The 12,867-nt window shown below is 45.6% G+C and overlaps 1 protein-coding gene and 2 non-coding genes across 4 annotated transcripts in view; 2 read left to right on the forward strand and 1 right to left on the reverse strand.

Moving 5' to 3' along the window:
* Nucleotides 1-6,750: 6,750 nt before the first annotated feature.
* On the forward strand, nucleotides 6,751-6,820 carry LOC113456382. The gene has a single exon (XR_003377204.1). It is a non-coding gene; the product is annotated as a small nucleolar RNA SNORD104 (small nucleolar RNA).
* A 194-nt stretch (nucleotides 6,821-7,014) lies between these two features.
* Nucleotides 7,015-7,145, forward strand: LOC113456399. Its single transcript, XR_003377221.1, has one exon. It is a non-coding gene; the product is annotated as a small nucleolar RNA SNORA76 (small nucleolar RNA).
* An 883-nt stretch (nucleotides 7,146-8,028) lies between these two features.
* Nucleotides 8,029-12,867, reverse strand: part of Tex2 (testis expressed 2) — a 70,756-nt gene continuing 65,917 nt past the window's right edge. For both annotated transcript variants that reach the window (XM_005350416.3, XM_005350415.2), the window contains exon 11: nucleotides 8,029-9,643. In XM_005350416.3, the coding sequence (XP_005350473.1) occupies nucleotides 9,521-9,643 (123 nt within the window). In that variant the 3' untranslated portion in view covers nucleotides 8,029-9,520. The remainder of the gene's footprint in view (nucleotides 9,644-12,867) is intronic.

Here is a 12,867-nt window from a genome sequence, read left to right on the forward strand (position 1 = left end):
GGCCAGAAGAGGGTACCATTACAGATGGTTGTGAGCCACCATGTGGTTGCTGGGAATTGAACTCAGGACCTTCGGAAGAGCAGGCAATGCTCTTAACCTCTGAGCCATCTCTCCAGCCCCCTGCATCGTATTTTTTTAAATTGTATTTAGTTACAGGGATGTTTGCATGCCTCTTTTGGATGGCAGAGGATAACTGGCAGAAGTCAGTTTCCCCCTTCTACCTTGTGAGTTCTGGGGATTGAACCCAGGTCATCAATCTTGGCAGCAAGCACCTTTGCCTGATGACCCATCTCACTGCTTGCTGTTCTTGTCCCATGCCCATAGTATTATGACAATGTCCTGTTATATGTGCTGTAACTGTAGCTACAAGCCAGTGGCCCAAGCTGGCAATTCCTGGAATATCAACCATAGTCCCTCTATATTTGGGAGGTTTGACTTCAGGAGAGCCTACATCTACAGACACTAAAATCCCATTCAAATCCCTTCTATATTCATAAAAGGGGACCACGTTTGCATGTGTCTGTGCATAGCCTCCTGATAGCTTCCTATATACTTCTTAAAGTGTATTATGCATACAGTTTTCTACCTCCAGGCATGCCTACAATTCAGGCTAGAAGGCATTATAGATGGTTATGAGGGAATTGAACTCATGACCTCTGAAAGAACAGCCAGTGCTCTTAACCTCTGAGCTATCTCTCCAGCCTTCCCCCAATGTACTCTAAGACCTAAGTTATCCCTATGTAACCTGTGATACTTAATGGACAGCACGGGGCATTGCCTGGGAAACCATGAAAAGAATAGCTTGTATATTCAACACAGCTGCATTTTTTAAAACCCCAAATAATTCTGACCTGTGGTTGGCAGAGTCCACACATGTGGAACCCACTGAGACTGGAAGCAACCTACACTAAGAGCAGATACAGGTTTGCACAAACGTGGTGACGATGAGCTTTGTCTGAAACTGTAGTCCAAGTCTGCCCATCTCCTCTTGGGGTTATGCAAAAGAATGTAAAAAGATAGCAGCCAGCTGGCTGAGGATGCCGGCTGGGCCCGGCTTCCTGGAGTTGTGTCCCACACCCGTCTGTGCCAAGGCTATGATGCCACGGCGGAGTATTATAACATATAGCCACCTCAGGTCCAATGCAGCGCCAGTACGGAAATGACCGCGCTCTCGCTCTCAAACACCTCCAGCCCCTGGATAGCTGGCCTAATTCCATAGAACTCTTTGGAAACTTCTCTTGGACGGCTCATAAACATCCTTCCTCTAGTAAAGTCTCTGCTGAGGTCTGTTTTCGTACCGTTTTCCTGTGGGCCGCTGTTTCATTCCAGACTGCTCGAGTTTGTGAACATTTCCTTCTCAGATATGGTCATTTCCTGGCTTTCCTCCAGGCTCCCTGCTGTCTTCCTTCGAGACTGCTAGCACCCACACATATGGCACCCCCCATACATCACATAGAAGAAAATAATAAATCTTATCAAAAAAATTTAAGATCTTAGCTGATTGTTATTATTTTAGACAGTTTCTAGCTGGGGCTGGCCCAGATTCCATTTGGAGCAAAGGATGCTCTTGAACTTCTGTCCCTCCTGTTCCCGCCTCCTGGCTTGCACTACCTCAGCAGGTTTCTTCAGTGTTGGGGATGGGACCCAGGACTTTGTGTCATTCATAATTTCCCCAGAATGGAAGTGGTCCAAATGTTCACCACCTGTGGTAAACAAAAGCTGGCTGGCACAGGGCTGAGGAGAGCGCTCAGTGGGTAAGCACCTGATGCTCACATTTGAGGACCCAAGTTCAGATTCCCAGAGGCCGCGTAAAGCTGGCCATATGTTACACGTCTGTGATCGCTGCACCTGTGTTGAGATGGGAGGCTGAGGAAAGACAGTCCTCACAAGCCGTCAGCCAGCTCGCCCGTCACACGAAGCAGCAGACGAGAGACCGTGTCTCAAACAGGATGGGAGACGAGGAATGGCAGCTGAAGCTGCTCTCTCATCTGTGTGCCGCGGCATGAGCTTTTACATACGTGGTCTCTCTCTTTCCTGTACCACCCCCTCACACACAGAAATAAAAACAAACCAAAAAGTGGTATAGCTACTTAGTGAAATACTATTTGCCAATCAAAGTGGATGGAATACTGATAGGTAGAACAAGATCATAATCTTGAAAATGTTAAGTAGAAGAAGCCAGTCGTAAAGGTCCGTATTGTTACCATCGCGCTCACATAAAAGGCTCAAGTGGATTGAGACAGTAAGTGGTTGCTTAGGGCTGGTGAAGAGGGTGAGGAAAAGGGACATAATGACCAGGGCATAGGGTTTCTCTCTGGGCTAATGAAGATATTCAAAAGTTAATAGTGGTAATGACGCCCAACTTTGCTAATATAGCAAAGCCACTGGATTACTCTAAGTGGAGAGGCTGTATGTGGTATGCAAGTTATTTTTCAGTCAAGTTATTAAAATATGTAAATGGTCTGCATATACCAGCTAAAAAGCAGACCTGGGGGCTGGAGAAATGGCTCAATGGTTGAGAGAAGCTACTGGGTTCAATGGCTAATTGAGGACCTGGGTTCAATTCCCAGCGACTACATAGAAACTAACAACAGTCTATAACTGCAGTCAGGGGATCCAACACCTTCTTCTGGCTTCTGTGCACAGCTTCTGGGCACAGCACACAGGTGGTCCACAGATATACATGTAAACAAAACAACCACACACAAAAATAAATCTTTTTTTAAAGGTAGACATGTCAAACTAAAACAAACAAAAAAACTCTCAAAACTTCAAGACTCAATTATAAGATGTTTACGGATATTAAATTCAAATGTAAATATGAAGGGCTAAAAGCTAAAAATGAGAGAAAGACGGGACCTTACAAAAATTACCCTAAGGGGGGGCTGGAGAGATGGCTCAGAGGTTAAGAGCACTGACTGCTCTTCCAAAGGTCCTGAGTTCAATTCCCAGCAACCACATGGTGGCTCACAGCCATCTATAATGAGATCTGGTGCCCTCTTCCGGCATGTAAGCATGCATGGAAGGAATGTTGTATACATAATAAATAAATAAATCTTTAAAAAAAAATTACCCTAAGGACAGCAGTTCAGGTAATGGCAGCACACACCTGCAACCCCAGCGCTAGAGAGGCTGATGTAGGAGGTCAACATGGGCTACACAGAGAATTCGAGACTGGCCTGGGCTATAAAACAAGGGCGTATCTTTGTGTGTGTGTGTGTGTGTGTGTGTGTGTGTGTGTGTGTCTAGGAAGGTTATGCTGATAACAGACAAGTTAGCTTTGAAGTAACAGGGACATTTCACAATGATGAAAGAACTTACTTAGGAATAAAATCTAACAATCCTAAATGTGTAAATACCTTAAAGTTGAACTTGAAAACAAAGCCACGCCCAACACTACTGATCGGTAACAACAAAACAAAAACACATATTAGATTTCAATATGTTTGCTGACAGAAGAGAAACCAGAGTTATAAAACAGGATTGTTCAGTCTCTACACTATTGACATTTTGGGGGCAGGCTTATTTTAAAATAATATTTTCTCTTTAATTGGTCAGATAATCCTGGGCCGCAGAGACAGTCCGGTGCATTGTGGATGTTCAGTGGCCACTCTGGTCTCTACTTGAATTCATTCCCTAGGGATGCTACAAGAAGTGCTCAAAACCAGATGCTTTACAACAATCTCAAATGCTTCAGTGAGTAGAGCTGCATGTCACACAAGCCTGGTGACTTCAGCATGACCCACGGAACCATATGTTTTAGTTTCTGTTCTGCTGCTGTGAAGAGACACCAGGACCAAAGCAATTCTTATAAAATAAAACATTTAATTGGGGCTTGCTGGCAGTTGTAGAGGGTTATTAGTCCATGCCCATCATGGCAGGAAGCAGACAGGAATGGCCCTGGAGCAGAGAGCTTTATAGCCTCATCCATGGGCAGCAGGGAGAGAGAGAGGGGGAAGAGGGAGAGGTAGAGAGAGAGAGAGTGGCCAAACTGCCCCACTGCTGGAGATTCACCCCTGTTGGAGATGTGGGTAACACCACTAATGCTTTGGTCTACAAGCTAGTTGTGGGCCCCTTCTACCCTGTACCAGGGTTGGTCCAAATGATCAGTGAACTGTGGAAAGTGATGGCATGCCCCTTCCAAGACTGGACATTTTACAGTTCTATTCTTCCTTCCCTCTGTCCGTCCCTCTGGCCTCTTCCTCTAAGGGAAGCAGCAGGCCAGCTTCATGCTATGAGCAGTGCTAGAGAGACCCATGCAGTAAGGAACTGAGGCTGTCTGCCCACCGCAGAGTGAGGCTGGAGTAGATCATCCAATCCCAACAAGCCTGTAGGCAAGGCTGGCCATCTGATGGAAACCAGGACTACCTAACCAAGGCTCCCCAGGTTTCTTACCCTACTCACCAGTGTGGAGGCTAGGAGAGGGCATCAGATCCTCTGGAAGTGGAGTTACAGGCAGTTGCCAGCTGCTTGACATGTGTGCTGAGAACTCAACAGAACCCATGTGTATCCACTGGGCTATCTCTCCAGCCCCTATGTTTTTACGAGATAGGTTCTCAGGTAGCCCAGCCTGGCCTTGAACTCTGTAAGTAACTGAAGTTGATTTTGGATTTCTGATCCTCCCACCCCCATAGTCCAAGGGTTGGTTTTGTGAATGTGTACCACTGCACCCAGATAATATCTCTCTTCTCAATAGCCCAAGAGTGAAAGAGAAAAATCACAAGGAAACTTGGAAAACATTTTGAGTCAAATATTAATGAAAACAAAATATAATCTGTGGGATGCCTCTAGAGCAATCCTCAGTTGTAAAGTGTAGTTTAAGGTGTTGTTAGAAAAGAACAAAGGTCTCCATTAATAATCTAAGACTCTATTTTAAGAAACAAGTCAGGCTGGGCTGGAGAAATGGCTCAGAGGCTAATAGCACTGGCTGCTCTTCCAGAGATCCCAAGTTTGAGTCCCAGTAACCACCTGGTGACTGACAACCATTTATAATGGAATCTGGGGGCTGGAGAGATGGCTCAGTGGTTAAGAGCATCGCCTACTCTTCCAAAGGTCCCGAGTTCAATTTCCAGCAACCACATGGTAGCTCACAACCATCTGTAATTAGATCTGGTGCCCTCTTCTGGCCTGCAGGCAGAACACTGTATGCTTAATAAATAAATAAAAAATAAATCTGGTGGCGCACGCCTTTAATCCCAGCACTCGGGAGGCAGAGGCAGGTGGATCTCTGTGAGTTCGAGACCAGCCTGGTCTACAGAGCTAGTTCCAGGACAGGCTCCAAAGCCACAGAGAAACCCTGTCTCGAAAAACAAAAACAAAAAAAAAAAAATCTAAAAAAAGGAAGGAAGAAAAGAAACTAGGCACCTTTAATCTCAGCACTTGGGAGGCAGAGGCAGGTGGTGGATCCTTTAAGTTTGAGGCCAGCCTGGACTACAGAGTGAGTTCCGGGACAGCCAGGACTACATAGAGAAACCCTATCTTGAAAAAACCAAAAAGAAAAAGAAACTAGAAGAGCCAGGGGGTGGGTACATAGCTGTAATTATAACTAACTCCTGAGAGTTCAAAAGACAAAGACAATAAGAAGCAGAGAATATCAATACAGCCCCAAATGATAAATCTCCTAGATGGGGTGGCACACACTCCTGATTCCCAGCTATTGAGAGGCTGAGGTAAGATTATGAGTTCAGGACCAGTTTGGGTTGTCCACTCAAGATCCTTTCTGAAGAAGAAAGGGTCAGGAGAGATGACTCAGCCAGCAAAGATCTTTATAAACTTCCAAACATCACGTCTGTCAAAGGACTACTGTGCTTTGTTAAGTATCTTTTGATTGTATAGACAACATAATTAGCTTATGTTTACCCATTAAAGAACCTTTGCGTGTTCCCAGTAAGGGAATAATGCTGTTATTTACAATTATGTATGAGTTCTTATGTACGCGCAAGTTTTAATTTGTCTTGAGTACATTCCCGGGATTAATGGATCACATGGCAAGTGGATTTTTATAAGAAATTATCCCATTCTGTACTGTCAAATATAAGCAAAGGCAGCTGAGCTCCGTCGCTCTATATCCTCACCAGCTTTGGTGTCAACGACAATACACACGTTTCCGACCAAACACACAGTATACAACATTTTAAACTGGGGTTTAAACCTCTCAAATGCTGGGATTACGGGTGAGTTATCACGCCGGGCTGTCGGAGGACAGTCAGGAACTGAGGACCCAATTCATCACAAAATTAGGATTCGTTCACAGATACAGTCAAGTTCCTTCTACCGTCCGGGTCCTTTGAACCCAAGGGCGTTTGGCTCATTCTCCCACAGTCAGCCTGGCTGTTGAGACAGAATACCTTAAACACATTACGTTTTTACTTGTCTCGATCTGCTTATTGCTAAAGTATGCACTAATTCCAGACCCCGAACTGAACCGCAGAATAAAAATCCGGAAGCGACAAACTGGCTTGCAAACTGCCAGTTTCTTCCCAGCTCTATGGTTGGAGTGTGACCTTTCTACACTCTGGCGGACTCAGAAAGCGTGACCAATGAGTCGATCGCTCTTGCGAACGTGACAAGGGAACTGGCTTCCTTGGCTTCCTATTGGTCGGTATCGAAAAAGCCCGCCTAACAGCTTCCGGAAGCCGTCTTTAAGTTAAGGTCTCGCGACCATTTCTGCCTTTTAGCGACGGCAGACCTGCGAGGTAAGGTGTTTTTATCGTGGGCTTCGAGGCAGCACCGTTCGTGGGTGGGCTGCCGGCGATGATTACACTCCATATAAATCACGCGTTAGACTGCTGATCCCGGTGATGCGAATCCTAGTCTGAGCCGACTGCGGCGGCAGTGGGACATGGGCGGGCCCGGCCAACTTCCACTTACTAATCCTTCGCTTCTCTTTCAGCTCTGCCCAGTGGAGGGCAGCAGACAGCGTGGAACTCTCCAGCCTTTCCTCCCCAAGCCTCTGAATAAAGTGCTTTGACTCCGACCGCTGGTGTCTGTGTGTCACTGCTTCCCTCCCCACACGCGCTGCCTTTGAGCCCCCGGCGCTCCTCCACGTGGCGCCGGGGGTTAAGCTGCAGCGCCATATTATTGCTAGCGCATAACTGGGGCCGCCTGCCCATTGCGGGCGGTCCTTTTAACTGCTAGCTACAAATTGAATCCAGCCTACCACAGGCCTTTTTGGAGTTGTGGTAAGGCAGTTCGCGAGCGGTATACACAGCGTGGCCTAGTCTTTGGCCCAAGTACGGGCTCAGTGATAATTGAGATAGTCCGGCCTAGGGTAAAGTGGAATGGCAAGAGAGGGAAAACTAGGTTAGACCTGGAGGTGTACAGTCATTTGTTGTGTACAGTCTTGAGGTGGCTGAAATCTGGCGGAGGATGGGGGGGGGGGACGCAAAGTAATTGAGGCCACTAGAGATCAGTGTTTGACTAGCAAATATACCAGAGACTGCGGGTGCTACCGGGCTGGTAAAACCAACATGTATGCACTAATCGGAGAAAATGCGTTTGAATGACTTAAGTCACTCAACTTGGGGTGGTACCGAGAATTTATGGTCCCGACATTAATAAGGATATAACATTCTATCAAAGCTGATTAGTTTGGTATTTTGACAAGCAAAGCCCTGAACCTTTAGGTAAATTGTCATTGTAGTTTATTAGTGAGCAATTATGGGGTTGTGTTGGCGTCGATGACTAAATGAAAAGCACAAGTCAGGCGAAGAGCCTTTGCAACTAAAACGCGGAATAACAGTAAGCCCCAGTTAGGGGTCACAAAAGTCCCCGGGGTCAGTCAGCAAGGTGCTAATGGGAACTGGGAGAGTAAGGCATCTTGCTAGATGAGAGCAGTTGTAGAAAGCAGGTCCCAAGGTCAGTTTTCCTAGAAAACAAGATTAGTTGCTCGCCTACACCCCCTTAATTGAGTTGCATTCCCACTTCAACAGAGCTGGGGGCTAGGAAGTGTGGATAAGACTAGCCTGAGGGTCCACGTGCTCCGCGTTCCCTTCATGGGCTTCTCCAGAAATAACCGATACTTATCTGGTGTTTGGCATGAGATATTTATTTTGTGAAACTGAGATTGTAAGTCCCCATATAGTAGTAAGTGCGACCGGGTACAGTTGTGTAGTGCTTCTATCTAGTCTCACCTTCAGTAACTACTGCACAGGAAAAACCGAACAAGACATTTGGACTCTACAGGTGTATTGGCCTACACAATAATTAGGGCAGTACAGACGAATGGTCAAATTTGTCATGTTTTAATGGGATGATTAAAATAATCAAAGGTTCAAATATATTCTTTAATATATTAATTTCTTTTTAAAGTCATCTTCAGGCAAGGTGCTGTTTAAAAAAAAACACTATTTAGCTTTGTCCACAGACATTAAATTATCAGAAGTTACCCAAGGTAATTTTGACATTGGATGCAGCTTTAAACAAAGAAAATTGTATTAGGTTTTCTCAAAGCAAATTAGAGCCCACAAATTTGTAAACTAAACATTCTGACACAAATGCACAAACTTAAGTTGGCAACATTAAAAAAAGTCACAGTGCACGTGGAGATGTAGTGCTTGACGCTGACTAGAAAGGAAAGAACAGTCCTCTGGCCTTCAGAGAAGGGGACTGACGGCAAACCTCCCAAACCAGTTAGATGAATAAGGCCCTCCGTCCTACATGAGGCTTCTAGGAGCACACAGAAAAACCAGAAAAGGACAGCTTGGCTCTGGCTTTCTGGCCCATCCTATCAGTACCAGGGAGGAACAATCAGTCACTGTGCAGTGTTTGACATTGTCACATATGCTCATGTCTCTAGAAAATAATCAGGATTGGTTAGAAGCAAGGTGATTGTACCTCATTTGGGATGGTTTGATGTCATGGCTTTGCCTGATGTTCACATGGAACCCACTGTCCCCACCCCAGCTGAAAGTGTTTGTGGGTGTGTGTGTCCTATGGCTACTTGCTTCCAAAATGTACAATTTAATATTGAAAAAAAGTTGCTATGCCAAACTTTACCACCGATGAAATGGCTCACAAAACCATACCCCACACAGGTTACCACAATGACATTCTCCAAGTGTGGAGGGCTGCAATCATGCGTACAAAGTGTAGAGTGGAAAAATGTTCCATTGTGCACCAGCTGCCTGAGGAAAAGCTCTGGAGGAGACAAGAGGCGAGGGGAAGCCTTTCAGTTGTCAGCTTTGCTCCAAATGTGCTCATTTGCTGCCACAAAACCTGCTAGGTTTAAAAAAAAAGCAAGCCACGGTGTTAGTCAACTATAACTTCTGGCTCCACCACGATGGTTCTTCCAGTCTCCTTTGCCAGTTACAGCTTTACAACAGACAAACCAGACACTGGTCGCTGGATGCAGGGAGCGGCACCTCACAGTGGAATGGGCACCGCAGGCAGAGGGCAGAAGCAGCCATTAAGAGACAGTGGCTGTGGACCAGCAAAGGCCAGCCCCACAGCACGATGGCAGCCACAAATCTCACCCCTTGAGCTAGTCTCATAATACTGGGAATGTCCCATTTTCATTCAATCACAGCTGGTCGGAAGCCTCCACAGGGGGGTCTTTCATGAAGCAGGAAGTGGAGCGAGGGTCCATGGCCGAGTGCATTATAGGGATATAAACATCATCCATGTTTGGCATGACAAAAACTTTCTGTAGGGAGATATTAACAGTCACATGTCAGGAGATCGCCTTCCTTTCATATAGGAAATGCTTTCCTATACATTCCAAACAAGTTCTACCATGATACCTACTATGTATGTATGTGTCTTCAATTTCATCTAACCTTATTTTTTGAGACAAAAGTCTTTCACTGAACTTAGAGCTCATCAATGTGACCAGACTGGCTGGCTGGAGAGTCTACCAGCCCTGGGATTTATATGGATGCTGGAGATTTTAACTCAGACCCTCAGGCTTGAGCAGCAAGTTTACTAAATGGTCGGCTCTTCTGTACTTGAACTCAAAAGAGTCAAAGAGCCACACTAGAGCACAAATACAGGAAGAACTTGGTGTGTCCACTTTGATGCACGAGCCATCAGTTTCATATGTATACATTAACTACGCAAGAAACATTAAAAAATGTTAATGCAGTGTTTCAAAATCATTGTGTCGAGGACATATTCCAAGTGAATTCATTCTTTTAAACCTCTGCACAAATACAAGCTGAGTTTTCCACATCAAAACCATGTAGAGCTACATATGAAAAGAAACCCTAATATGATTGTTCTTTGCACATTGTTTATAACTGTGTGTGTGGATTCTGATGATGTATTTGATCTTCAGCAATACTCTTAAAGAAACAAGAAAGCACATGGTACCCCAGCAGGGTCCAGGGATGTAAGAAAAATGAAAAACCTAGACGGGCGGTGGTGGCGCACGCCTTTAATCCCAGCATTCAGGAGGCAGAGGCAGGCGGATCTCTGTGAGTTCGAGACCAGCCTGGTCTACAGAGCTAGTTCCAGGACAGGCTCCAAAACCACAGAGAAACCCTGTCTCAAAAAAGACAAAAAAAGGAAGGAAGGAAGGAAGGAAGGAAGGAAGGAAGGAAGGAAGGAAGGAAGGAAGGAAGGAAGATGAAAAACATGAAGGCATGAGGTTTAACCCCTAACTAGTTTCAAAGCATTTTTCTATCTGGTAAAAATAGTAGGCTTTTTAATCAGAAACTGGTTTATTAGTAGCTTTTTGTTTTGTTTTGTTTTTCGAGACAGGGTTTCTCTGTAGCTTTAGAGCCTGTCCTGGAACTAGCTCTTGTAGATCAGGCTGGCCTTGAACTCACAGAGATCCACCTGCCTCTGCCTGCTGAGTGCTGGGATTAAAGCCACCACCGCCTGGCTTATTAGTAGCTTTTAAATAGCAATAATTTGGTTTTTTGTTTGTTTTTTGAGACAAGCTTTCTTTGTGTGACAGTTCTGACTGTCCTGGAACTCGCTCTGAGGAACAGGCTGGCCTTGAACTCACAGAGATCTGCTGCCTCTGCCCTCTGGGTGCTGGGATTAAAGGTGTGCGCCATCACTACATAACAGCAGTAATAGTTTTTATTTATTTATTTTTTTTATTTTTTGGTTTTTCGAGACAGGGTTTCTCTGTAGCTTTGGAGCCTATCCTGGCACTCGCTCTGTAGACCAGGCTGACCTCAAACTCACGGAGATCCGCCTGCCCCTGCCTCCCAAGTGCTGGGATTAAAGGCATGTGTCACCACCGCCCGGCCAGCAGTAATAGTTTTTAAAAAGAAAGAATTTAAGGGCGAGTAGGATGGTTAAGGAGGTACAGGGGCTTGCTGTCCAAGTCTGATGACCTGAATTTAACCACTGGCACCATGTGGTAGAAAGAGAGCTGACTGCAGGCTGTGCTCTGACCTCCACACAGAAAACTTTGAGTGGGACTTGGGGAGACACCTCCCTCACTCAGTGAAGTACTTTCCCTGCAGCATGAGGACCTGAGTCTGGTCACCAGAACCTAAGCAGAAGCTGGGCAACCCCAGCTCTGGGAAACAGAGAGAGATCTCTAGGTCTCCTTAGCAGTTAGTCCACCTGTCCAGTTCCAGGCCAGTGCAAGACCCTGTTTCAAAATACAAGGTGGGCAGTGCTTGAGGAATGACATCTAAGGCTGGCCCCTGGCCTCCACAGGCACAAACATCCACCTGCACACATGCAGTCTCTCTCTCTCTCTCTCTCTCTCTCTCTCTCTCTCTCTCTCTCTCTCTCTCTCTCTCTCACACACACACACACACACACCCCAAACTTAAAATATACCAATGGAAAATCATAAAAGTATTCTGCAAAGGGGGAAATCATGACTCGGTAAATAAACCATTTGCTAACCCATAAACTTTTGGGGTACTTTTTTTTCTTAAATATTTGAGATGGTCTCTTGAGGCTGTCCTGGAACTTACTCTGTAGACCCATCTAGCCTCGAGCTCACAGACATCCACCTGCCTTTGCCTCCGAGTACTGGACTAAAATAAAAGCATGTCCCAACATGCCTGGTTTCTGTAAAACTTTATGACAGTCATGCTTCAAATATTTGATCAAGTGGCTGGGATAGGGTGGGATGAGGCGGGGTGGTTCAGTGGTAGACTGCTGGCTTAGCATGTGCAAGGCCCTAGGTTTAAATCCCAGCACCACAACAAAGTGAAACAAAACAAAAATCTAATCAAAATCAGATAGAAATAGCTCATTCTCAGGGCCTCAGCTATGCTGTTCCTTCCTTTGGAATGAAGGAAGCAGGTTTGGAGGGTGAGCTCTGGCTTAGGAGTTAGTTACTTAGGGGAGACATTGATTTTGGACTCCCAAGACAATTGTCTCTGGCATACAAGTTTTCTTGAAAGCTACCTGAACAAAGTAAGGCAAATACAACAGAGAGGCAGGGAGCATCTTTCCTGCCCCCAGATGGATGTCTGCTAACCAGCCTGCTCCTGACTTCACATGGGGCAAAGCCAAAGTCTGGAGAGTCTGCCCAGGCCCACTGGTACAGGACCCTACCATCTTGCCTCTGACTACATCTGCTGGGTTTCTTCTGAGTCTATTTTGTGGAAAAGCTTCAGGGCCTTTGAAACCATAGCTAAAACTACAAGTCCAAGTTTGAACATAGGTGTTTTCAACATAAGGATGATGGTCATGGTTTCCATCCAATTCTTGAAGACCTGGACCCAGATGAAGTCCAGATCCTCCATTCCACCCGTTTTTTTTTTTTTTTTTTTCCCGAGGCAGGGTTTCTCTGTGTAGCCTACCTGTTCTGGAACTAGCTCTGTAGACCAGGCTGGCCTCGAACTGCCTCTGCCTCTCAAGTGCTGGGATTAAAGGCATGCACCACCACTGCCTGGTCACCCAGTGTTCTTTTTTTTTTAATTTATTTATTTATTATGTATACAGTATTCT

Source organism: Microtus ochrogaster, chromosome 7, assembly GCF_000317375.1.
Source record: "Microtus ochrogaster isolate Prairie Vole_2 chromosome 7, MicOch1.0, whole genome shotgun sequence".
Classification (NCBI taxonomy): Eukaryota; Metazoa; Chordata; class Mammalia; order Rodentia; family Cricetidae; genus Microtus; species Microtus ochrogaster.